Genomic DNA, 27,801 nt, shown 5'->3' on the forward strand with positions numbered 1-27,801 from the left:
GTGAGTGAGTTTAGTTTTACGCCGCACTCAGCAATATTCCAGCTATATGGCGGCGGTCTGTAAATAATCGAGTCTGGGCATAACAATCCGTGATCAACAGCATGAGCATCGATCGGCGCAATTTTGAAACTTGGAAATAAGTATCAATTTTGAGAGACAATACAACACAGTAAAAAAAAGCGTGCTTCATTGTGACATTACTTTATAAAAGTCATACAACACACCATAATCAACTATGTATTTTTCCAATGACACGATAAAGCACTAAACACAGCCACATTTAAACATTTATTTATCTGATAAACCTCTAAGTACATTGAATATTATGTCGGTAAATTAAGAGCAACTCATCATTAACAATTGTGTACTTGCTGGCTAGTATGATCAGGGCGATCTGTATATGAAGAATATCTGGCAATCCGAGTATTCTCAATATTGTGCATATACGTAGAGAATACTAAACGATGTCCCGTGTAATACCATATTTATGAAACATGTGAATGGAATTGGTATCTATCTCGCTTTCGCTTGTTACACAATGTGTAATAACATTGTAGATGTATTTAACAGTGATATCTTCAACGGGTAACTAATAATAGCGAATATATAATCGCATTCTGTATGAGCAATACTGGTCAATGAGCACGCCAATGGGATGATATTCATAAACATAGAAACGGCAGTCAGGGAAGACGTAATTAATTGCATTCGTGCGACCGGGTGTGATTGGTTTAATTGCGAAAAATGTCTGCATATCACTGGAATGTAAAGCTTCTGTTGCAAATAGTACATGGTATTCGTGAAACTAATTAAAATATCTCTACATGTCTTGAGTACTGCTTACTGTTGGGCAGTTGTGCCATTTTGTTTATCGTATTCAACAACATATGTTGACCGCACATTTTGAAATATATGACGAAGACTACGGCAACTATAACTGAAGCCTCTCTCGGGCGAGTTTTGCCAGCTCCTTTCGGTTCAGTTTAAGGCTTCTTGTGAGAGGGAACTCCTCAAAGAATACAACGTATTTCGGAACTACGTTCATGGCGGAAGGAATGTTCCCTGTGATTGCAGCTTTAGCAAAATGGAGGATGTCTTCTTCTCTTGACAGAGATCCTTCACTCCTTTTGACGCAGGCACATATTTCTTGGTGCACAAGCTTGTCTGGCACAGGAACAATGACAAGCTGTTGGACTCCAGGACATGAGGCAAGTTTCTCCTCCAGCCACGTCGGGTAGAGGATGTAGGCTCCATGCATGATGGCGTCTGAACTTCTCCCTTCCACACAAAAACCACCTCTCGCGTCAACGTAACCCACATCATCCGTACGAAACCAACCATCTGGAAGAAACGAAGCGTTTGACCCAGTGTCTCCAATGTATCCCACAGTTAGAGTCTCGGAGCGTACAACGATCTCCCCACGTGTTTCACCAGCCACGTCTTTCAGCTCTGAATCAACCACACGCATCTCCATTCCCGACACCGGGTTCAATGTCATATTGTTCTTGAATTCATGTTTATTACTTTCATTGAGCTCAACAACACAAATTACGCCAACTTCTGTTGAGGCATAGAAATTCAGTATAGAGTCTGACAGATTACCTACTGCATCAAGGCATTCTCTCTTGAGAGGCTGCCCACCAGTTAAAACCTTCTTCAGTTTCTTTCCTGAAGATTCCCAAAGCTCTCTTCGACTGAAAATGCCCAGTAGCTGGAATGATGCAAAGCCTCCAATGGATACATTTTCATCACAGATTATGTTCCAGATGAACTTGAGCATGTCAGCTTCTCCTCCAATTGTGTCATCGATGATGACAGTCGGAGCGCCAGAGTACAGGAAATATGCCGGGAAGCCGCCAATCCACCCAAGAGGAGCTGTAGTAAAAGAAATATCTTCCTTGCTACGTATTCCGGTGATTTCTCTTAACCTGTGACAAATGACCAGAAGAGCCTTGTGTGTGTGTTGAACCAGCTTGCTGTATCCAGAACTTCCTGAAGTGGTAAATATAGATGCGATATCTGTGGGCTTTCTACTCCTACTGATATATGTATCACTTGGAAGAGATGTCAGGAATTCAGACTTTCTGGCTCTGCAATATACCATATGCATCAAACTTGGGACATCTTCGCTCTTGATAACAGAACTGTGTTTGTTATCAGATACCAACTCAAACCGCTGCTTACATATACTACATGCGCCGTTGTCTTGATCTGGATCAGCGATAAGAACTCTGCATTTCGCTTTGCACATTGATTCAATAATATCTTGACCATCAGAACGTAGAGTCTGGCCGTTCATTGTAACAGCTCCGGCTAAGTGTACACCGAAATCAACTATGATTCTTTCTGGACAGTTGGGAAGAGCAATGCACACCACATCTCCAGGCTGAACACCAAGTTCAGTCAGTCTGAAGGCAAACCTACTAGACAGATCCAGGACTTCTCCCCGTGACAAGACATGTCTGCCATTCTTGCTCCAGAAAATGAAGGCGGGCGTGTCAGGCTCAGTCTTTCCCCAGAAGCAGATTCGATCGGTAAATGTTTGACCAGTGGAGATACTTCTGCTCTCTTCCATCTTGATGTCGTTATCTAAATAAAGTAAAACAGTGTCATCCGACAGGAGGCATGGATAATGCTGTGATTAAAAGCAGTGATAAAACGATATATACTGTTATCATGTTCACATAACGCTTAGAGTTTCCTGACAATACAAAATCTTCCAACTAATATAGACTGGAATATCCCGTTACCGAGTGATTTTGGGGCGGTGGGGTAGCAAAATGGTTAAAGCGTTCGCTCGTCACAACGAAGACCCGGGTTCGATTCCCCACATGGGTACAATGTGTGAAGCCCAATTCTGGTGTCCCCCGCCGTGATATTGCTGGAATATTGCTAAAAACGGCGTAGAACTAAACTCACTCACCAAGTGATTGGGTAACCATTGGTAGGGCAATTGTATGATTGGGTTTATCGTTATTGTTGACATTCTGAGAGCACGACATTTGACACTGAGAATTTCTAGAACTGAAGGCACTGCAGCTCCCTCTAAATTCACTTGGGAATTGGAGAATTGGGAAAATGCATAGGCATGGTTTTAACTGTGTCAACACACAATGAGTGAGTGAGTTTAGTTTTACGCCGCACTCAGCAATATTCCTACTATATGGCGGCGGTCTGTAAATAATCGAGTCTGGACTAGACAATCCGGTGATCAACAGCATGAGCATCAATCTGCGCAATTGGGAACCGATGACATGTGTCAACCAAGTCAGCGCGCCTGATCCACCGATCCTGTTAGTCGCCTTTTACGACAAGCATGGGTTACCGAAGGCTCATTCTAACCCGGACCTTCACGGGTCGTCAACACACAATGACACGATGCAAACGTGTTTAGTGTCAGGCAGTGTCACAGCAGGGCATGGGACTGATACTAAACGTTTGGATCAGCTCTCCCCCGAGATGAAGCGGGCTTCCAGCATTCAACCACACAGCGTCAAGACAGGTGTCCCCTGTTGCAGGAAAACGTCATCACATTGTGACTGCAACCACTCTCAGAAATGACCTGGGGCGGTGGGGTAGCCTAGTGGTTAAAGCGTTGGCTCGTCACGCCGAAGACCCGGGTTCGATTCCCCACATGGGCACAATGTGTTAAGCCCATTTCTGGTGTCCCCCGCCGTGATATTGCTGGAATATTGCTAAAAGCGGCGTAAAAGTAGACTCAGTCAGTCAGTCAGAAATGACCTGCGGGATGCCAAACGTTAAGGTTTCACCAGAGACGGTGGAAACTTGTCTCCGGCTACGGAGGCATACATTTGCATGCTACTGAACAGGTATGGTGACTCTGGTCCCACACAGAGTGTCATTATAGCTGATATCACAGGCACATGTTCATTAGGCTGAAGGTCACGTCACCTGGAAAGACCAGGCCCCGATTTCTCGAAACAAACGTTTTTGGCTTAAGTTAGAGTTTTTACTCAAATTTGAGAAAAATGGATTTCCCAGATATGAACTGAAATCGATATTACACTCAAACATAGTAGACAATTTGAGTTTGGTGGATAGATTACTTAAGTTGTTTGGGCTTTTATATTTTAAAAATGCAGCTAAGTAAAAAATTCAGCTGTTTCAATTTGTCAAACTCAGTTTGAAATTTGAGTAAAAACTTAAGTTTGTTTCGAGAAATCGGGGCCAGGACTTGGGTCCAGTAACTTGTCACTGATTGGTCGAGTTCATGTGTCGACTTTACACTTTGTCGTTCTCGAGGACTTCAGGATTCCATCGTAGTTGAATATGATCTGGATTTAGAGTCGGATCATGCAGCAGAAAGGACCGACCGTCATGTCTTACAGCACTGCATTATACATGTACCAGATGTGTGCCTCAGTGGGTGGATACGAGACACCGTATGCTGCACACATCGTCATCGGATAGGGCTACATCGTCATGACGATGTCTCACCGCATCATCGTGCCATGGTCTTTAATGCCTTCTTTAGATGGAATAATGGAAATTGAATTTGTTTTCTGGATATTCTGGTGTTTCAGTTATGGTCAGATACTTCTGTGACCCGTCAGTATTGTTCACATGACTGTTGGTATTTTGTGTCACATTCAAACGTTCACGTGTTGTCTTCACGCAATATCGTCCATGTAAATATGTACACCCATTGACGAATTACATTTCAATTGGCGATCCTTAGCAAACCATAAGTAGTATAGAAGATCTGGGTACCAATCTACAAAGCGTTCGTAACGTTACGACCTATCGTAACTCCATACTACATCACTAGCTTACGAATGACGCAGTGCTACGACCGCTTTGTGGATAGGGTCCCAGGATACATTAATACATGCATTTGTTTCAGGAAATGTCTGACTCATTTGACATTAATTTATATCCAGCATTAAGTACTAAATTTGACTTAACGTCTAATGAATGTGCAATACTTTATACTTACCGGTCCTTCAGTTTGCTGTATGCAAGCATTAACTACTGCTCCTGAATCACTGATTCACATACTCGGTAAGTGATATTGTTGTAGTCAGCAACACAATGTGGGACGAAACCTATGCTCTAGTGTAAATATTGGCTATATCTACACAGTCAATCTCTAGATAAGATACGACACGAATCGAGATTGTCCTATATCTGGACCTATTCAAGGGCATTGTGACAAGCCAGTTATCAACGACCACGAGTAGGTAAAAGTTTACCTTTCAATAGCGGGTAAATAGGACAAGGAGACGAAACTTACTGTCAGCTTGACATTAGTTCGTTATGTATAAAATAGTTCGTATATCTTAACAGTTGTAATTTTAAAGTTTGTTTGTTGTTTAATATGTTGCTAGGCAGTAGACACGGTGTAGTGTATATGATTGCTGTCTGTAAATAATCGAATCTCATTTGGCACAGTGGCTGTTGAATGCACTGAGAAAGTGTAAAGATATAGTTTCACCTGTTTAGAAGCTTTGCCTATTGAGGGAGACATGGATTAGTGCCTCGGTTTTCTATGCCACATAAAGGTGTTTTGTTTGTTTGTTCGTTCGTTTAACGCCACAATCAGCAATATTCCAGCTGTTTGGCGGCGGTCTGTAATTAATCAAGTCTGGACTAGACAATCCAGTGATCGACAGCATGAGCATCGATCTACGCAGTTGGGATACGATGACATGTGTCGACCAAGTCAGCGAGCTTGACCACCCGATTCCGTTAGTCGCCTCTTACGACAAGCATGGGTAACTGAAGGCCTATTCTAACCCGGATCTTCACGGGCAAACAAGCATGTGTTACTGAAGACCAGTTCTAACCCGGATGATACACGACAAGGCCTGGACCCCGTTCTACAAAGCGATCTTAGCGCTACAACAGTAGGCCAAAGTTACGCGTGGGAGTTACGATCACTTAAGCGCTAAGAGCACTGTGTGGACCGAGGTCCAGATATCAGTTATGTGAATTTATAACTGAATTTCACTGACACCAGCTGATCGTGAAAAGGGTATGCAAATCTTGTTCTGCACAGTTTGCATAGAAAGGGTACAATTTGTCTGGTGCAGCACAGCATAACTATGATCAATCATGTCTCGACTTTACACAATCGGCTTACAGGTGCCTACTGACTGGTTATTTGTTTCCGGACGTGTTACCATCATATTGGTGCCAACGCTAGGTAAACTGTCCACACGAAAGAAAATTAATATTTTGATTCTCTGGACCCGAAATTAACATTGCCAGGCGTGAAATTATCTACACTGCCAAAATAGATACGCCGAACTCAAAGCTGACATTGATACTGCTCGATAAATCAAACAATGGTTTTGTGGCATGTGTCCTTGTGGTGAACATTATCATTATGATATAATAATCGTAAGCCAATGCTATAGCACTGGAGATATGATCACTTCAGAGCTAAGGCCGCTTTTAGGTATGGAGCTCTGGGCTCATATGTATGTATATATACTCAGCAGCAAAAAAACCCGTCAGTACGAATTCAAAATTTGATAGGCACTGTAATAAAATCATTACAGAAGTGGACATAATAAGCGGATCAAAAAACATTTTTGTGTACAATATCTTGACACATCAATGAATAACTCAGCACAAATTCAAGGCATTACGTCAACGTTTACAGTCCATTCAGACTCTTGACTTCGGTATCTAGTGTGACCACCACGAGCGGCAATAACTGCAGCACAGCGTCTATGCGTGGAGTGCACCAGTCGATTGATGAAGGCCATTGGCACCTGGATCCACACTCTGAGAAAGGCCTGGCGCAATAAATCGGCTGTGTTTGGCCTTGGTATGACATTATTCAGTCTCCTCTGAATTTCATCCCAAAGATGTTCAATTGGGTTTAAATCAGGACTAAGGGCTGGCCACTGCATAATGTTGACACCGTTCTGCTGTAGGAAGTCCCGTGTAGCTCTGGCAGTATGGGCTCTCTCGTTCAGGCCTATTCCACCCCATACCATGATGCTGGCACCTCCCCATGAGTTTCTTTCCATAACACATTGGTCTGAGTAACGCTGGCCACGTCGTCGCCATATTTTTGTTCTGCCATCTGCAGTTGATACACCGTACCGACTCTCATCTGTGAACAGAACAGTTCTCCATTGCCTGTATCGCCAGCTTTGGTGTTGTAGGGCAAATGTAGACGTTCACGCCGATGACGAGGGGTGAGGATAGGTCCACGGTAAGGTCTAAGTCCTTGTTTTACCGATTACTGCCGAGTGCCAGGTAGGCACCAACAAGTACCATGTTTTAACGTCTTTTGGTATGACCCGGCCGGTTTTCGAACCCGCGACCTCCCGCGCGGAGCGCTAACCACTACACAACGAAGGCGGTTGTACTTCACTGAGATAGTGTAATCTCAAATACGCACAGGCGTTTTCAGCTGTTCATTTCGATATATTTTGACAGCAATCGTCAGTTCCTTTGTTTGAATCCCCGTTAATCATGTCGTGGGTGTTGTGTATTGCCCGCGAACGCATCCCAAAATGTGTTTGTAAACGTTTTTCATAAAACTGAAAACGATACATGAAAAGTGCATGCAGAAAAGGTTTTCCACGTAATGCACGTGCAATGTGTCGGAAACATGAGTAGAGACATCGACTATAAAAGGCCAAACCAAATTTATGATTTCATTACGAAATTTACGACTTAAACGAAAATAAAAAAATGCCAAGATTGAATGCTACGGACAGAAATATCGCCATTGAAGTCCCAGTCTGCCGTTGCAAGACACTTCAACGTCCACCACAGCACCATATCTCGATTATGGTATCGATATACCTGTTTCAATTCGACGAAAGATCGTCCCAGAAGTAGATCTGCCGTAAATATTGGGGTAGCCTTGTGGTGAAAGATTTCACACGTAACGCCGAAGAGCCAGGTTCGATTCCCAACATGGGTACAATGTGTGAAGCCCATTTCTGGTGTCCCCGCTTTGATATTGCTGGAATATTGCTAAACGAGGCGTAAAACTAATGTTACTCACTCACTCTTGTTTCCAATGTTTGCCTGATGGTTAGCACAGCACTCAGGATGATACCCACATACTTGCACCAATGTAATACTTCCTTTCATTTAATCCTCAAGAACGTATATGGATCGCTACAATTAAGCAAAAAGAACCCCGGCGAATCCAGGCCTTCAAAAGAGAATAATAATATATATTCCTGCTATTGTCCAGCAAAATCACAAAAGGTACTCAATAAATGGGGTTAACATTTCAGCATGATTGGCAAGAGTAATTTCGCTATCCATCCTCCAAACCGATAGAGCAAAAAGAGTGGCATAGGCTCTGTTGTGAGTGAGTAGTTTTACGCCTCACTCAGCTATATGTAAACTCAGCTATATTCTATAAATAAACGAATCTGGACCAGACAATCCAGTGATCATACACTGATCAACAGCATGAGCATCGATCTATACAACTGGGTTCCGATGACATGTGTCAACCAAGTCAGCGAGCCTGACCACCGGATCGCGTTAGTCGCCAAACATGGAGTTGCTGAAGACCAACTGTAACCCGGATCTTCACAGGTTGGTGGACTTGGAAGGAACATGTATGAAAGATAATGTATCAATAGCAATTTGTAGTCTCTTGAATTCAATACTCTATATAGTGCCCAGATAACACTAACATGGTCACTCAAAACGACACACGGATTACTATGGAGATATAGGTGTATTGTAGACATTTGCACATACTTCCTTTCTCAGTCAATGCCAAGATTCATCCTTATGTGTGTATTACCTGTCATGGATAGGTCGCGATGAGCAGCTGTACCACATTGTGCCAGCGAAAAACAATGGTGTTCACAAAGTGGAACCGACAAGCACAGGCTTGAAGAACAGGAAGGGTAATAGTTGGTTGCAAAATTGTAAAGTTCTCTAGCCATTAAGTTAGTTAACAGTTTGCTTGAGACGTCATTAAAATTGCGTCTCGGGCACATCACACACTTTCCTCAGCTTGGTCTGCCCTATCTTTAGTGAAAGAGACGACAGTGATGTACTCGTGTACTCAAGCGAGTGAGTGAGTGAGTGAGTGAGTGAGTGAGTGAGTGAGTGAGTGAATGAATGAATTAAAATAAAGTAACATCAACAATATTTCAGCCATATCGTGACAGAAACAAGATATACATTAATAATAAATAAAGTTATTCCTTAAAGCCTGTCGACAAAGGGCAGTAAGACAACTATGTTATCACAGATAGAGATGTAAAATTAACATGTAACTTAAAAACTCTATACTGCAATGCAGGACAATACAATATCCAAAACGGGCTATAGATCACCAGCAACTGAATGTTCTCATATAGTAGATACATTGCTTGTATAAGGTTGGTTTGTTGGTGAGAATCTGGTTCAGAGCCGATTTATTTACAAACAACACCATATAGCTGTAATACTGCTGAAACAAATATCTGCTCATGATATAATCACAATTGTACAATCGACTCTGCTTTTTGCAGAGATTTCTTTTGAATGTGGAAATGGTTTTGTCACTTCTGTTTATGGCGTTTGTTTGTTGCTTAACGCAATATTAGACTGGAGAAAACATATCCAGTGTTTGATATCATGAGCATCAAGCGACGCAGCAGCAAACCTGGCCACCCGTTTCCATGGGTTGCTGACCTAACTCCACCACCCGTTTCCATGGTTTGCTGATCTAACTCCACCACCCGTTTCCATGGGTTGCTGACCTAACTCCACCACCCGTTTCCATAGGTTGCTGACCTAACTCCACCACCCGTTTCCATAGGTTGCTGACCTAACTCCACCACCCGTTTCCATGGGTTGCTGACCTAACTCCACCACCCGTTTCCATGGGTTGCTGACCTAACTCCACCACCCGTTTCCATAGGTTGCTGACCTAACTCCACCACCCGTTTCCATGGGTTGCTGACCTAACTCCACCACCCGTTTCCATGGGTTGCTGACCTAACTCCACCACCCGTTTCCATGGGTTGCTGACCTAACTCCACCACCCGTTTCCATGGGTTGCTGACCTAACTCCACCACCCGTTTCCATAGGTTGCTGACCTAACTCCACCACCCGTTTCCATGGGTTGCTGACCTAACTCAACCACCTCGTTTCCATGGGTTGCTGACCTAACTCCACCACCCGTTTCCATAGGTTGCTGACCTAACTCCACCACCCGTTTCCATAGGTTGCTGACCTAACTCCACCATCCGTTTCCATGGGCTGCTGACCTAACTCCACCACCCGTTTCCATGGGTTGCTGACCTAACTCAACCACCCGTTTCCATGGGTTGCTGACCTAACTCTACCACCCGTTTCCATGGGTTGCTGACCTAACTCCACCACCCGTTTCCATGGGTTGCTGACCTTACTCCACCACCCGTTTCCATAGGTTGCTGACCTAACTCCACCACCCGTTTCCATAGGTTGCTGACCTAACTCCACCATCCGTTTCCATGGGTTGCTGACCTAACTCCACCACCCGTTTCCATAGGTTGCTGACCTAACTCCACCATCCGTTTCCATGGGTTGCTGACCTAACTCCACCACCCGTTTCCATGGGTTGCTGACCTAACTCCACCACCCGTTTCCATGGGTTGCTGACCTAACTCCACCACCCGTTTCCATGGGTTGCTGACCTAACTCCACCGTCCGTTTCCATGGGTTGCTGACCTAACTCCAAACGGTACAAGGCCGGTATTAGATAACGTAGTAAACAGCCGGTGTAAAGGTGAGTATGTGGGACTGCTATAAGGAATTAATGCCGTTTCTACCTTTTTCTATTTTAAACACGTTTCATTCGATTCGGGTTCGGAAATTGTTTGCGAAGAGAACTTTGTACGAAGCTTCAGCAAAGCATTCAAAACGATTCATGGTTTCCAAATTTAACGCACTGGTGATATATGATTATACATGTGTGTTTGAAGCAACAAATAACAAACTTAAGATTCCGTTGTTGACACAAAGACAGTGGTTTAATGTGTATACAATGTCTACTACAGAAATATTACATTGTTCCTGGGCTACTGAACTATAAAGAAGCATTTACAATGTTATGGTAAATCTTAATATCCATAGTAGTTTTCAAAAAGCCTTCTACTCTCCAGTTCCTGTAAGGTCTCGCTGCATATACTTCACTTCTCGATTTGTTCCCAACATGGGTACAATGTGTGAAGCCCATTTCTGATGTCCCGCGCCGTGATATTGTAGGAATATTGCCAAAAGGGTTGTAAAGCCATACTCACTCACTCTCGACTTGTAAAGGAACTGGCACTAAACTAAATGGAAACAAGAAGGAGAATATATATGTTCCTGCTGCAAAGTCAAATATTTGTTCCATTTGGTAGTCGTATTACATGGATTACACTTGTTAAAGTTTTCTGGAACTGACCTTTCGAATTTGTACAATAGCTGAAGGATATCTCAAGTGTTTTAGACACGTAAACCTACACTCATAATTCATGATAAATGAGAAGGCGTGGAGCAAGGAGAGTGGTTGCATGATGGTCAATGCCAGTCAGCACTATACCAGCCTGTCAATCTGTATAAAGAGACCAGTCACATACCAGATTCACCAGCATGTGAATCTCAGTTTCTATTCTTCTGAGGTATGCACATGGAGTACGTCCTGATGACATTAAATGATGGAATAACATAAGGGACTGTTAATGAATAGTTTGGACAATGATGCAGTGACATTTGAGTCAATGAATTAATATCTCAACAGCCAATGTGAGTAATGCAAACTGCGTTTCTGGGGTATTTATACTACAGATCAAATCTGATACGACAGCTATAATTGCAGTCTTTCCCGAGCTAGCTTTGCCAGCGTTTTTCGGTCAACTTTGAATGCGTTCAGGACAGGAAATGTGTCAAAGAATTCAACATACTTTGGAACAACATTCATAGCTGATGAAATGCCTGCACCAACTTCCCCTTTCACAAAGTTTATGATGTCATCTTGAGTCAGCTTGGCTCCCTCTTCCAGTTGGACACAATCACATATGTCGTGGTGGAGAACCTTGTCGGGAACGGGAACAATATATAGTTTGGCATGAAATGCATGTGGACCCGTTTTTTTGTAAATATCTCTTCATCCAATGACCCAATCGATCTCAAACTGTGCAAGTGGATGTTTTGTCAGACAACCTAAGCACATTGTAAATCACCGATTTTATGCATTTGTATTAAAGAATCTGTCTATGTAACTGTCAACAAAATAAACAGCAGAACTCAAACTGCTTGCAGAGGGAGGGAGCCAGTGACCTGTAACAGCGGCAGTATTGGGTCTCGAATTATTTCGGGGGGTGAACAGATGACTAGACATAGCAAATGTTTATGGCGGGTGCCACCGGTGGGGCAAGATACATTCACCTTTCCGCAAACACCTGGTACCATCACTATTTCATAGTGATTCATAAACACATGCTCTGTCATCGTATCGCATGGTGACAATCACTGGAGTGTCTGGTCCAGACGCGATATGCTTATAAATAATATTATCCAGCTGTAATACTGCTGAAACACATACATACTCATGATACAGTCATAATTTAGCAGAGACTTCTTATGAATATGGAAAGGGTTTTGCCGCTTCTATTTACTCATACCGATATGGTTTTAAGCTTTCCAAACCCCCTAATAACCCAAAACGAACTCATGCAAATTATCCTGAGACTGAGGATGTAAAACGCAATTCCAAAGTACCGGTCAAATTTCCTTGTGGTGGTAACACCCGACAATGCCTCAATTTTTTCTGAACCCTTTTGCAAAACTAACTTGGGGCATTCATTTAATAGTGAAAAATGTTAAAAATATGAGAACAGAAGTCTTGAAGGAAATTCCTCGACCAACACGTGTAAATCCTTTAAGTTTGTTTAAGGAATTAACTCTGAAACCTTGGTTTAAGAATTACAAGAAGTTGTTATCAATAAAACGTATCATGTATTCAGGTTGAGAACAAGATCAATTGTTATTGTATGGGTCACAACAACCACCAAACTTGATGTCCGTTGATGAACTTGGAGTCTTTGTTAACATATATGTTGCCAGAGCCCTCAATACTAGCAGCGGAACATCATTAAGATCGGGATAGACTCACTGTAGATATATCAAAACTGGTTATTGTTTCTGAAATGAGAGAGCAAGGAGTTTCATTTGTGAAAAGGTGTACCAGACGTAAAGGTATTACAACAATCAACACAAACACGTTCCTCTTTTCCTTTTCATTTCCTACAAATCAGTAGGATATATAAAATAGATGTTGAAATTTAAAACCGCTGAGCGGTTTGAATGTCCGAAATCAATGTCAATTCCTGCAACAAGGATATCACATGTGCACACTGTATCGAAACCACCCGTGTCACAAGAGAATGTACCAGTGATTACAAAATTTATAAGATCTGTCCCGCATCTCATACTTCATCCAGTAAATCTTGTCCTCTCCGGAAAAGAGAGATGGAAATCAACAAATAAAAGCGCAAGAAACATTCCCTACAGGGAATATATGAACATACTGAGGCAAAAATACCCACAATGTCAACACGGACAGTGCCAGTTTAATGTCATTCAGATTTGACATGTGTGAATTTAATCAACCCTAACAACATTTTACCATCTGAATCTGCTACGCAGACTGCTGGTCAATTTCCAGCCACACAGACCTCTGAGTCTTCACCTTCTGTGACTCTAACACAGTTTATTCACCAAAAGCATAATCTGGAAAAGGGAAACATGTTAAAACAAGGTACAAAACGGACACAACATCTTCTTGTACGAAACAACCTCAAGTATCCGATGATCCCATCAAGCTGTATAACAAGTTTGAAACATCCGAAGAGATAGAAGTCTCAGGGGGTTTAAAACAGTTTTTACTGTTATTGGTCCAAGCATTTTACCCATCATCATTTTGTCTGCAAGAAACGTATATAAAAGGGACAAATAAAAGTAACTTACGTCATAACAGCCCATACCATTGTTTTTCGCCTCTGGAGTTAGGGCCACTGTAGGTTCTTCAGTCGTAGTGGGGTTGTTAGTGATCCCCATCCATGTGTCACTGGAGGTGATTCATCAACCTGCTACTGTTAGACTTACATTGCACACTGCGTTTACATTTTGCTCTTTGTATATTCCTTCTTCTTCAACAATCTGATCTCCAGGTGTTGTACGATCAGTTGCCGATACAAAAAGCATATGATGTAACAAATGGGCATTTTCAGGTTCGTGAGGGATCCACATTGTCAGATATTCATGATCAAGATCATGGTGTCCCACAAGGTAGCATTTTATCGGTAATACTGTTAAGCATATAAATAGTTTATGGAAAGTGTTCAACGGTTCTGTTGACGTTTTTTTTTGTGGATGATTGTAATGTCTCAAGGTAACTCTCGGTAGTTTCCGGAACACGAGTAGTTTTTTTATGTTTTTGGCTATAAATGTTGACTTATGAATATATTTTCTTCAATATATTTATCAATAATTTCATTTCAGATTTTTACTGTATGTCTCCTTTAAAGTCAAGACATGATCTTTCAGAGAAAAACATGAAGCTTTACCAACGTACGCCCGCCCGGAGAGCGGAAGGTCGCGGGTTCGATCCCCGATCTCGGCATACCAAAAGACAATATAGAACAAACTTTATGGATAACAACTTCTTTTATTCGTGAGTGCGACGTTTCGATACAGATTCTTGTACCGTTGCTTGTTCTATATTGTACTTCCCAACTTCTAAAATGCCACTCAAAGAAGATACCCAGATACTGCGGCGTAAAACGTAATTCATTCACTCACTCTGAAAGGCATTGGCAAAAAATCTATACGGAGGAAACTATTAAAAGAAATAAGAACAATATCTATGTTCCACTACAAAGTCAAACGTTTGTTCTATTTCTTAGTTATATTACATGGGGCCGATGGAGTATCCTTGGTAATTAAAGTGTTCTGGGAGTGATTCTTAGAATTGGTACAATAGATGAAAGATATTTCAAGTGTTCTAGTGGCTATAAATGTGAAGGTGTGTAACAAAGAGAGTGGTTGCATGATGGTCAATGCTAGTCAGCCTGTCAGTCGGTAATAAACAAACCAACCACACACCAGATCCTTATATGTGGAAAGCAACCCAAGCATGTTAATCTCAGTATCTATTCTTCTGAGGCAAAAGCATGGGCTAGGTTCTGATTAGAATTAAATGATGAAATAACATAAGGGTGTGTTATGGCATAATTTTGAAAATGATGCAGTAAGGTGTGAGTCAATGGATTAATATCTCAACAGTCAATATGAGTAATGATAACATCGTTTCTGGAGTAATTATACTAAGACATTTTAGGAGCGCTTGTAAACAATTTCAGCTCTGACACAGCAGCTACAGTTGCAGTCTTTCAATAGCAAGCTTCGCCAGCTGCTTTCGGTCAATTTTGAAAGAGTTCAGAACAGGAAACGTGTCAAAGAATTCAACATACTTTGGAACAACATTCATAGCTGTTGAAATGCCTGCACCAACTTCCCCTTTCACAAAGTGTAAGATGTCATCTTGAGTCGTCTTGGCTCCCTCTTCCAGTTGGACACAAGCACATATCTCGTGGTGGAGAACCTTGTCGGGAATAGGAACAATATAGTTCTGCTTAATCCCAGGGCATTTGGCAAGCTTCTCCTCAAGCCATGTTGGATAAAGGATGTAGGGGCCGTGCATGATGGCGTCAGAACTTCGGCCTTCAATAAACAAACATCCTCTGGTGTCTTTATAACCCAGGTCCCCTGTTCGAAACCAGCCATCTTGTAGGGTTGATAAATGTGGGTCTCCGAGATATCCTTTAGTTACAGTCTCTGATCGTATGAGGATTTCTCCATGAGCATTGGGTTGAACTTCAACCATTCTTGAATCAACAACTTTTACATCCACGCCTGACGCTGCAAAACCTACTATATTTTCCTTGAAATCACACATGTTCTCCTCATTGAAAATAATGGAACTGACCACCCCTACTTCTGTCGAGCCATAACCGTTAAAGACAGCATCAGTAAGTTGCCCAATGGATTCAAGACTTCCTTTCTTCAATGGCTGCCCACCAGTCCCGATTAGATAGAGTTTGTGATTTTTTGATTCCCATATGTCTCTTCTTTTGCAAATGCCGGTAATCTGGAAAGATGAAAGCATTGCTATTCTGATATCTTCCTGACTGATGATGTTCCATACGAACTGGAGATCGTCTGTGGGGACCCCAACAGAATCATTTATTAGAATCTGTTGCCAACCAGCTAGAAGGAAAAAATATGGGAATCCTCCAGCCCAACCAAGTGGAGCAGCATTGTAAACAGAATTCTCATATTTGCCATGTTCACCCATCATCTCAATGAACATCTTTCCCAACATCAGAAGGGCCTTGTGTGAATGTTGGACGAGCTTCGTGTATCCTGAACTCCCTGATGTTGTGAATATTTGAACAACATCTGACGGCTTCATCTTGTTGTTCACATACCTATTATTTGAAGGCAGTGATCTGAGAAACTCACATTCTGGTTTCTTTGTTTTGCAATATACCACATTCGTGAGACTTGGCACATTGACACATTTGATTTCAGAGCTGTACTCTCCATCCGATACGACCTCGAAAAACCCACTGCATATACCCCAAGCCCCATTTTCCTGATTTGGATCAGTGACGAAAGTTTTGCAGTTCGCCTTTCGCATGGATTCAATAATATCTTGACCATCAGAACGTAGAATTTGGCCGTTCATAGCCACAGCTCCAGCTAATTGTACACCAAAGCTTACGATGACTCGTTCTGGACAGTTGGGAAGAGCAATGCACACCACATCTCCAGGTTGAACACCAAGTTCAGTCAGTCTGAAGGCAAACCTACTAGACAGATCCAGGACTTCTCCCCGTGACAAGACATGTCTGCCATCCTTGCTCCAGAAAATGAAGGCAGGCGTATCAGGCTCAGTCTCTCCCCAGAAGCAGATTCTCTCAGGAATTGTCTGATCCATGTGTGCTTCCATTGATGAATTGTATCTGGAAAATAATGTACAAAAGGCCATGATCATAAACTAGATACTGGGAAAGCCGTCTGAAATCCAGCCTGTTCTGAGAGGTTGCTTGAAATAGTTTGATTCAAATAATACGGATATTTGTTCATGTATCAACTGCAACCGTGTTCACGACATATTTGAGTTTGACAGAGAAAAGAATGATTAGTCTCAGGAGCAATTTACCGATTACTGAATCACTATTTCATTCACGGCTGGCACAAGATGGGACAACGAGGCCCTCAAAAGTGTGAATTCTGGTAGTTAGTGAGTTTGTGACATATGTTGTGACGAGTAGTGAGCTCAAATATATAGTGTTACAAATAGGTTGGTGTGACAGCAGCAATCAATGTACGTGAAATAGTGAATGAGTTACTATTTTAAGTCAGTACTGCAGCCATATCATGACTGTCACAAGTTATTTATCACATGACAATAAAGTCTTGTCAACTAAGAGAAAGAAGTAGAAAATACAGATAAAGGTTTAAAACTAGTATATAGTATAACTGACTGAGTTTGGTTTTACGCCGCTTTATAACAATACGATATAGTATAAAACGCTTTAGTATATAATACGATATGATAAAACTAGATTAATAACATTAATAACGATACGATATACAATTTGGCCAGCAAAGAGGCCGCCATAATAGGGACGTGAAAAGACCATATTTTCAAAAGGAAAAATAGTTTTCCAGCTCCAGGCCAAACACTAAATCTAAAGGAACCCTGAAATTCTAGTTCTATATACAATTATTTTATGACACTAAGAACAGCCCTAATATAAACATACACGCTGACGGTAGTAGAAGTGAAACAATTTACAGACACAGTAATGGAAACATTTTAGTTAAAATGAATCATGCATTGTGTATTAAATCCCAATTCACCACAAACAAACTGGAACCAAGTCATACCTTGAAGCATAAAGTTTGGACCTAAAAATGCCGAGTCGTTGACCCATTTTCTATGGTGCTATAATATTGATAAACGTCCTGCAAATAAGTAAGATATTCATAGAATATTTACAAACGGCGATGTCGTGTAGGGCATAGTTATTACACACATTCCATGTCATTACAAGGAGAAGATCTAACCCATTGCATCCTTTGTCATAGACCCATCAATATCAAGCATATTTTGCTAGAATGTGTTGATGTTTCACATATAATACAACGTTTTGTGATGATGTTCCTCCTTTATCTGAACCTTTATATCTGAACATTAATTAATATATGAAAAAAATATAGAATTTATATCTGGAAGGACAGTTTTGTATCCTTGAATGTGATATTTTACTGATTTTTAACATCACTTTTGATTTCCTTTGTTTATTATAAAACAAAAGACATTTTCTGCAAATTAGATTAGCTGCAAACCTGCTGATTAGCAATGCTCGGTCTTTATACTTACGGTTTAACTACTTCAAGTAATTTTCTTCCCCCTCCTGCATCTACAGACAAAAGCCGCACTGAAGAGAGGCTGTGTGAGGTCGTTTTAATAGTCATGCAATGAGATTGTTATTCAAAGTCACACAGGACAGGTGTATCATCTGTGCTAAAGCACGCACCTAGAAGATGACATTCTATGTTACCCTTATTAGGTGTGACTTTGTGATAACCTATATATACTGATGGGCAAAAGAAACTTTCTGTTGCAAAATTCTTCAAAATATTAACATAAGAAAATATAATCAAATGCAAAATTGCATACCATAGTTATCGCCAAGTTAATGCAACAAGAGTTCGATTCTGACAAACAGCAGCGCTCAAACGCACCTCTTGACAACTTTGCATCGAAAACAACAAAATGCACGTGTTTTGCAAGTAAGGGTAAAATGAACGTGCATGCATGGTATAAACCTTCCTCACAGTACAGAGCAGATCGTACTTCAGCAAAACCACTTTACAATGCCGAGGTTAACTTCAGCAGAGCGAGAGAGGGCCATCGGAATGCTGCAAATGGACGCTATACCGGGTCGCGTTGCATGAACCCTCAATTGCTCCGTCGTGACCGTCAGGAATCTTCGTCGGCGTTACCAACAGACTGGTCAGACCTCAGACAGGCCCCGGACAGGCAGATCCCGGGTGACAACTGCGCAGAAAGACCGCCACCTGAGGACATTACACCTTAGTAACCGTTTCCTGACGGTAACGTCATCAGCGTCAACAGCACTCGGTCACCCAGTGAGTCGAAGGACCACCTTGATAGAGTTATTCGACGGAGACAGAATCCACCAGTTACAGTACAGCAAATGACTCAAGCCCTTGTTGAAGAATGGAGGTATATCCCAGCTGGCGTCATCAGACGCCTCACAACTTCAGTCAGAAGACGTGCGTTTGCATGTATTCTAGCCAGAGGTGGACATACTCGCTATTAGAGACTTCTGTTCATGCTTTGTTGTGTTTCTCGAATGGACCCACTGATAGTGAATTCTCTCGTTTGACCCCATGTCGACCCATGTTTTTAGTGAGATCAATTGAACGAGCGGAAAGTTTCTTTTGCCCGTCAGTATACCTAAATTGTAGTTAACACACATCGACTTTAGCAATTCGTACGACTTTAGCAATTAGTACGTAAGACCACGTCATTCAAAGTACATATATTAGTATCATGATTTAATCGTAGGATATGTATTCATTTAATTCATGGCTAAAGTTGTCAGAATCGTTAACATCTGAAGGGATGGTGTACATCCATTTAGAGTCCATGCAGGTAGCAAAGGTTCTATACGTCCCCATGGTTACTAGTATGGTGATCTACCTTCAGTTGTTGGCGACCTGTAGCCCATTTTTATGCTGTATTGTTGAAGACAGAAATATTGTTTTATGGATAGTTTTAGGTGTATATATATGATTTAGGGAGTTATGTACCTTATCAGGGGACAATAGTTTTACTACACTTTAACCCCTTTTGAGGATACAGCCACTAACAATCTGAGTAAGTAATGTAAACTTCCAGTTTTGAACACAATACACCTATCTACAATACATAAACAATAATAATGTTCCACTAGTTATATTTCTTTTAAAAATCAATAATCAAAAGATCATTAATATTACCAAGAACATCCTTCACTGTTTTACACTGAAATATTTATCCCTTGGAATGGAAAAATCAACATATTCAAGCAGGACATATTTGACCCTCACCTTTCAAGAAATATTCATGAGTGAATCTTTTACGGTCAATGCGACATCGTGGCATAACAACCTCTTCAAATCTGGACTGACAACCCAAGTAGGTGTAACCGATAGTTGGTATTATTTGATGTTATTTATCGATAGCTACTTGGGTGTCCCACTTCGTTTGTATTAGATCACGGATATAAAATCTAATGACGGATTTGTAATCAGAGTATGGTATGAGAAGTGGTATTACAGCAGCAGAAGCGGCCATTGTGTAACCAGTAATTCCAACATGGCTGGGAAACCAACAGAAGACGATATCATATTGGCAGTAGCAAGATCGTTTTTAAACTCGATTATTTCCACTAAAAGTGGATGTTTGCAAGATACGTGTTTGATAGCCTGAAGGCACGAAATGAAAAGTTTGAAAAGATTATACATTGCTTTTGTTTGGAGTGTCTATTAATATATACTCTTCAAAACAAGAAACTTGACATGGTGTTTTGGAGTTTACTTACTGAGTGAATATAACTGATTCAAACATGACATCATCGCTCAGTTACAGTAAAATCATCACTTTACAAATTTCCAAAACATGATTATCCAGAAAGTTTTTGGTAAAACCACAGTGGACTATTAAAGCCACTTGGTCAGAGTAAAATGTCAGTATCTGGTGTGACCACCATGAACATCGATAACAGCTTGGCAGCGGTGACCCATAGAAGAAAGGAGATGCCGAATGCTGTCTTGAGGAATGTTTTGATACTCTTACTGACGTGCTGTGTGCAGTTCTTGTAATGTCTGAGGTGGCGGATTACGCTGGCGCAAGCGTCGATCAAGAGTATCCCATAGATGTTCAATGGGGGACAAATCCGGTGATGGAGAAGGCCAAGGTAACAACTGAACATTGCTGGAGGAAGACCTGTCAAACACGTGCAACGTGAGGTCGAGCATTGTCATGCTTCAAAGATCCACCGTTGACGTTGATGTAGGGAACGACTTGAATTGGTCTTCTGGCAAAAGTCTGGCTTTCCTTAGCCAATTGGGCACTGTCTGGTCGGAGATTCGGCGCAGTCCAGGGATTTGGATTGTTGTGGATGATGCGGCCGTGGTGTTTGAACGAAAATGTCTCAACTGGATGTGGCGATCCTGGGCGGCGTGGGAATTCCAAGTCGACCTGACCTGGGTCTGTCATGAACACCCACAGTATTTTTGTATCGGGTCCATAGGTTTGAGATGGTCTGTCTGGACACGCTGAAATGCCTTGCCACATCATGCTGCGATGTCCGTCCTTGTAGACTTCAGCTCAGGTCGATACACAATTGCATGATGATCGTGCATTTTATGTAGGGTGCGTTTTAGCGATTCACTACAGACGTGAGTGTAACGTTACGTTTTTGTTAAACGTTTCTTTTTTCAAACGTTTTGTCGTCGGCAACCATTCCCCCACATGCTGGGATTCAGCATGGATTGGTTTAGTTCAAATAATTTCCTAAAATTCAAATTTGTCCTATGTCAAGTTTCTTTTTTGGAAGAGTATAGTTAAGAGCTGTTATATGTCGTTTGCTGAAATAATGAAAAAACACTTGAACGATATTGGTGTGTTTGGACGAAATTTATGACACGTTGTTAATGGTCAATCATTTTCTAAATCTATGTACACTCATACAACTTTGTATGGAATCTCCCCAACTTTTTAATTGTGTATGAACGCTGGTTATGTCACCTACACCAGAAAATTAAGATATTCATGAATACAAAACTTACAGTTCTTTTGCTCCTTGTCTAATTGTCCCTCTCCTGTATATACATACGAAAGTCTTAATGCAAGTGGAATGTGTGTGTATTATTAGTTATGCAACGTGACTGTAACTGAAAGTTTCAGAAGACGTGATTCTTCTATTCAGGGACACGCCTCTGGAAGATGACCTTTCCAATTTAAGCTGAGTAAGTGTGAGTTTGTGATATATCTTAAATGCAGTCAAGGTCAAATCGGCTTTATGATAGGTTATTCAGTATGATTTTTGAGACTTTCATGCAAAGGATGGATAAACTTTCAGAATATTAATGTTGGTGGACATAATGAGATACCATATGCTGACCAACTCTTCTCAATTGTGCATCTCTATTCCCAAAGGGTTCATACAACGCGTATAAGTTTTTGTGTGGGTGTTTGACATATTTAAAACGTAGTGAAGATCAAGCCTTTCCAACATAAATCTATACACAAAGGGTACATTAAATGCGTATATGTCCTTTTTATTCGACATCACAGACCTTCACAAGGTACTATTTGGCAATCGTTTGCATAGCAAGAGCTTTCCGGCTATCTATTTTCCTTTTAAGGCTTTGGTATCAGCCTTGCACAACTGCCTTGATCTTTCGTTTTCAAAAAGTTGATTTCATAGAACCTGCTCTGAAAAGTTGTCTGAAGAAAGTACCACATTCAAGGCCTCAGCAAAGATTCCAAGCATATATTGGAGACATTTTGGATACATTTCCATGTTTTTTCACGTGAACAATGGACTTGCTTGTTTTGTCTTGAGTACCATTACAGTCAAAAACAGTTAAAAGTCTTATTTCATGATAAAATCATCTTGCATGCCCCGTCAAGATCCACTGACTATGACAATATATAAAAAGCAAATGTCCCTGTTATACATATTGATTGACAGTTTGCACAAAATATGATCACAATGTACGTGAGTATATGGTTAATATCCTTTGAAATGCTAAACTTCAAAGGATATGTTAAATACTTGAATGCAGAGAAAGAATGACAAAAGCATTGTTTTAATCATTAGCATAAATCATTGATTTCATATACCCCGCATTTGCTGCATAAATATATGATTATAAGTAAGTCAATAGATATATGATAAAAATTCAAATACAAACTCCTAACCAAACTGCATGGATACTATTATAAATATCAACTCCAAGGAAATAACACCAGACTGAATTATTATATGTACATCTATAGATCTTTTTTAATGGTTCACCACTTCCGTGAATTATTTTAATAATTGCAAATAGTGTAGGTACACATACCTCAGGCTGTAATCTCGGTATGACGCAATAAATTTCAAACCATAGTTTCTTTTGTGGGAATAAAGGCACTGGTCTTATCTGCATATATTATATCATGGAGAAATTGAACTGAAAAGAAGCCGGATATATAAATATAAGCCTTCATGGTATGCAAAATGTTATCCTTATATGAATATTAGGAATTTCCAAGACATTGTCTTCCCACAGGGGTCCTGCAAAGTGTCACTTGTGGTTGAAACCACAAAAATATCCACTTCATGTATTGTATTGCAATGTCAAATATGTGTTCCCTTTGTTAGTCATATTACGCGGGGCGGGTGAGAAACCTCGTGGTTTAAGCCCTGATATGTATACGTTAGCACCCTCCTCAAAGGTGATATGGATTCAACGCTCTCGTCTGACGGCTCGAGAGTTGAATCCATATCACCCGCAGAGGGGTGGGTGGTGGGTGTGTGTGGTGTGCTAACCTACTTACACCACGTGGGCGCCGAATGTACTCGTCCATTGCTTGTTGCACGTGCGTTTCCTGCACCGCCAAGGTTGTTATCCACATATCAACCTCTGCACGTGCAGATAGAAGGTTGATACACAGAAAATCAACCTGCCAAAACAATGGACATAACATACCCTAGTGGTATAGTCCATATTATTCATTGGATGAGGCATATTTCGAGTGCAACATATGTTATATTTGGGATTACACTTTCTTAGTAAAGTACAAATTCTAGTACTTTTTGAGTTCAGCCCCATCCGGGATTCGAACTCACACCCTCAGAGTCAGGCACCTAATCGCCAGCACACAAAGTCAGCCGCCTAACCCGCTCAGCTACCGCGACTTCCACAAAAATGGAAGTCGGACAACTGGTAGTCTAGACTACCGGCTTTGTGTACCCCTCTGATAAGTGTTAATTGGCACGGCTCCCACGGCCGAAAGCTTTGATTACACAATGCCATTTTGAAAGTGGTCAAATGCAACATATGTTATATTTGGGATTACACTTTCTTAGTAAAGTACAAATTCTAGTACTTTTTGAGTTGAGCCCCATCCGAGATTCGAACTCACACATATTTCGAGTGGTTAGTCGCATAAAATCCCACATAATTCAAGATACATGAGAGGGGTTGGATGATAGCAACTGTCGCAGTCAGCAATATGTAGAAGTTATACCAATTATATATACAGCTAGAGTTGCAGTCGATCTCGAGCTAGCTTTGCCAGCGTTTTTCGGTCAACTTTGATTGCGTTCAGGACAGGAAATGTGTCAAAGAATTCAACATACTTTGGAACAACATTCATAGCTGATGAAATGCCTGCACTAACTTCCCCTTTCACAAAGTTTATGATGTCATATTGAGTCAGCTTGGCTCCCTCTTCCAGTTGGACACAAGCACATATCTCGTGGTGGAGAACCTTGTCGGGAACGGGAACAATATAGTTCTGCTTTATCCCAGGGCATTTGGCAAGCTTCTCCTCAAGCCATGTTGGATAAAGGATGTAGGGGCCGTGCATGATGGCGTCAGAACTTCGGCCTTCAATAAACAAACATCCTCTGGTGTCTTTATAACCCAGGTCCCCTGTTACAAACCAGCCATCTTGTAGGGTTGATAAATGTGGGTCTCCGAGATATCCTTTAGTTACAGTCTCTGATCGTATGAGGATTTCTCCATGAGCATTGGGTTGAACTTCAACCATTCTTGAATCAACAACTTTTACATCCACGCCTGACGCTGCAAAACCTACTATATTTTCCTTGAAGTCACACATGTTCTCCTCATTGAACATAATGGTACAGACCAGCCCGACTTCTGTTGAGCCATAACCGTTTAAGACAGCATCAGTAAGTTTCCCAATTGACTCAAGACTTTCTTTCTTCAATGGCTGCCCACCAGTGTTAACTAAATGCAATTTGTGATTTTTTGATTCCCACATGTCTCTTTGTTTGCAGATACCGACAATCTGGAAAGAAGAAAGCCATGCTATTTTGATATCTTCCTGACTGATGATGTTCCATACGAACTGGAGATCGTCTGTGGGGACCCCAACAGAATCATCTATCAGAATCTGATGCCATCCAAGCAAAAGGAAAAAATATGGGAATCCTCCAACCCAACCAAGTGGAGCAGCATTATATATAGATTTCTCATTTTTGCCATATGCACCCATTATCTCAACCAACATCTTTCCTATAGTCAGAAGGGCCTTGTGTGAATGTTGGACCAGCTTCGTGTATCCTGAACTCCCTGATGTCGTGAATATTTGAACAACATCTGACGGCTTCATCTTGTTGTTCACATACCTATTATTTGAAGGCAGTGATCTGAGAAACTCACATTCTGGTTTCTTTGTTTTGCAATATACCACATTCGTGAGACTTGGCACATTGACACATTTGATTTCAGAGCTGTACTTGCCATCCAATACGACCTCGAAAAACCCACTGCATATACTCCAAGCCCCATTTTCCTGATTTGGATCAGTGATAAAAGTTTTGCAGTTAGCCTTTCGCATGGATTCAATAATATCTTGACCATCAGAACGTAGAATTTGGCCGTTCATAGCCACAGCTCCAGCTAAATGTACACCAAAGCTTACGATGACTCGTTCTGGACAGTTGGGAAGAGCAATGCACACCACATCTCCAGGTTGAACACCAAGTTCAGTCAGTCTGAAGGCAAACCTACTAGACAGATCCAGGACATCTCCCCGTGACAAGACATGTCTGCCATTCTTGCTCCAGAAAATGAAGGCGGGCGTGTCAGGCTCAGTCTCTCCCCAGAAGCAGATTCTCTCAGGAATTGTCTGATCCACGTGTGCTTCCATTGATGAATTGTATCTGGAAAATAATGTACAAAAGGCCATGATCATAAACTAGATACTGGGAAAGCCGTCTGAAATCCAGCCTGTTCTGAGAGGTTGCTTGAAATAGTTCGATTCAAATAATACGGATATTTGTTCATGTATCAACTGCAACCGTGTTCACGACATATTCGGTTTGACAGAGAAAAGAATGATTAGTCTCAGGAGCAATTTACCGATTACTGAGTCACTATTTCATTCACGGCTGGCACAAGATAGGACAGCGATGCCCCCTGAAGTGTGAATTCTGGTAACTTGTGAGTTTGAAACATATGTTGTGACGAGTAGTGAGTTCAACTATATAGTGTTAGAAACAGGTTGGTGTGACAGCAGCAATCAATGTACGTGCAATAGTTTAGTGAGTGATCAATTACTAGGTTAAGTCACATCAGCAGCATTGCAGCCATATCATGACTGTCACAAGTTATCTATCATATGACTAAAACGTCTTTCAACTAAGAGAAAGAAGTAGAAATACAGATAAAGATTTAAAACCAGTATATAATACTCATATCACAATACGATATCCACATTTGCTACAGTTCGCTGCAAAACAAAGTCCGGCCGTCATAATAGGGACGTGAAAACACCATATTTTCAAAAGGAAAAATAGGTTTCCAGCTCCAGGCCTAAAACTAAATCTAATTCTAGTGCTATATTCAATTATGTTACGACACAAAGAACAATCATAACATTAAACATACAACTAGACTGTAGCAAAAGTGAAACAATTACCAAACACAGTAATGAAAACATATTAGGTAAAATATATCATTTATTATGTTTTAAATCCGAATTCATATCAACTGCGTCACAGTCAACTGGAAGCACGTGATACCTTGTATGATCATTTAAATAAGTTTGGACTGCATAAATGCCGAGTCGTTGACAAAATCTCCATGTTATAGTAATAGTAATAAACACAATGCAAATTTTACATTTGACAAAACCATATTCCAGTAGTGAGATCTGTTTACTCGTTCTATTGCATAGCATACTTACAAACGGCGATGTCGTATAGGGTATAGTTATTATACACATTCCTTTGTAATACTAGGAGAAGATCCAACGCAATGCATCCCTTGTCATAGACCCGTTAATATCAAGCATATTTTGCTAGAATGTGTTCATGATTCGCATATTAGACAGCGTTTTATGATGATGTTCCTATTTTATCTGAGTGAGTCAGTAAGCTTAGTTGGACGCCGCACTCAGCAATATTCCAGTTATTTGGCGGCGGTCTGTAGATAATCGAGTCTGGACCAGACAGTTTAGTGATCAATAGCATGAGGATTGATCTACGATGACATGTGTCAACCAAATCAGCCTGACTACCCGATTCCGTAAGTCGCTCTTACGACAAGCATGGGCTACTGAAGATCAAGTCTAACCCGGATCTTCACGTCTATTTTATCTGTACCTTAATTGAACATTAACTAATATTTGAAAACATATAGACTTTATATCTCAAAGAACAGTTTTGTACCCTTGAATGTGATATTTTACTGATATTTTATTGATTTTTAAGATCACTTTTAATTTCGTTTGTTTATTGTAAAACAAATGACATTTTCTCGCAGCGATTAGCTGCAAGATTGCTGATGAGCAATACTCGCTCTTTATACTTACGGTTTTACTACTTCAAGTGATTTTCTTCTTCCTCCTGCATCTACAGACAAAAGCAGCAATGAAAAGGGGGCTGTCCGAGGTCGGTTAAATAGTCATACAATTATATTATTATTCAAAATCACAC

At 41.0% G+C, this 27,801-nt stretch overlaps 3 protein-coding genes across 3 annotated transcripts; all 3 read right to left on the reverse strand.

The window, feature by feature from the left end:
• Positions 1-275: 275 nt before the first annotated feature.
• LOC124258574 (3-[(3aS,4S,7aS)-7a-methyl-1,5-dioxo-octahydro-1H-inden-4-yl]propanoyl:CoA ligase-like) lies at positions 276-5,076 on the reverse strand. The gene is made up of 2 exons (XM_046692639.1): positions 4,958-5,076; positions 276-2,589 (listed from the first exon to the last, which is right to left on the reverse strand). The coding sequence occupies exon 2, from the start codon at positions 2,573-2,575 to the stop codon at positions 932-934; it is 1,644 nt and encodes a 547-aa protein (XP_046548595.1). The 5' UTR covers positions 2,576-2,589; positions 4,958-5,076; the 3' UTR covers positions 276-931.
• A 10,037-nt stretch (positions 5,077-15,113) lies between these two features.
• On the reverse strand, positions 15,114-17,048 carry LOC124258706 (3-[(3aS,4S,7aS)-7a-methyl-1,5-dioxo-octahydro-1H-inden-4-yl]propanoyl:CoA ligase-like). Its single transcript, XM_046692780.1, has one exon. It carries the CDS (start codon positions 17,028-17,030, stop codon positions 15,348-15,350), a length of 1,683 nt encoding a protein of 560 aa, XP_046548736.1. The 5' UTR covers positions 17,031-17,048; the 3' UTR covers positions 15,114-15,347.
• Positions 17,049-24,264: 7,216 nt separating this feature from the next.
• Positions 24,265-26,012, reverse strand: LOC124258588 (3-[(3aS,4S,7aS)-7a-methyl-1,5-dioxo-octahydro-1H-inden-4-yl]propanoyl:CoA ligase-like). The gene has a single exon (XM_046692654.1). The coding sequence runs from the start codon at positions 26,010-26,012 to the stop codon at positions 24,375-24,377; it is 1,638 nt and encodes a 545-aa protein (XP_046548610.1). The 3' UTR covers positions 24,265-24,374.
• Between the last annotated feature and the right edge of the window lie 1,789 nt (positions 26,013-27,801).

This window comes from Haliotis rubra, unplaced genomic scaffold (genome assembly GCF_003918875.1).
Source record: "Haliotis rubra isolate DU_JTF1 unplaced genomic scaffold, ASM391887v1 Scf7, whole genome shotgun sequence".
Taxonomy (NCBI): Eukaryota; Metazoa; Mollusca; class Gastropoda; order Lepetellida; family Haliotidae; genus Haliotis; species Haliotis rubra.

Excerpts from the sequence above, each read along its gene's own strand:
- LOC124258588 (XM_046692654.1), bottom strand. The coding sequence starts at position 26,012 with ATGGAAGCACACGTGGATCAGACAATTCCTGAGAGAATCTGCTTCTGG.
- LOC124258706 (XM_046692780.1), bottom strand. The coding sequence starts at position 17,030 with ATGATCATGGCCTTTTGTACATTATTTTCCAGATACAATTCATCAATG.
- LOC124258574 (XM_046692639.1), bottom strand. The coding sequence starts at position 2,575 with ATGGAAGAGAGCAGAAGTATCTCCACTGGTCAAACATTTACCGATCGA.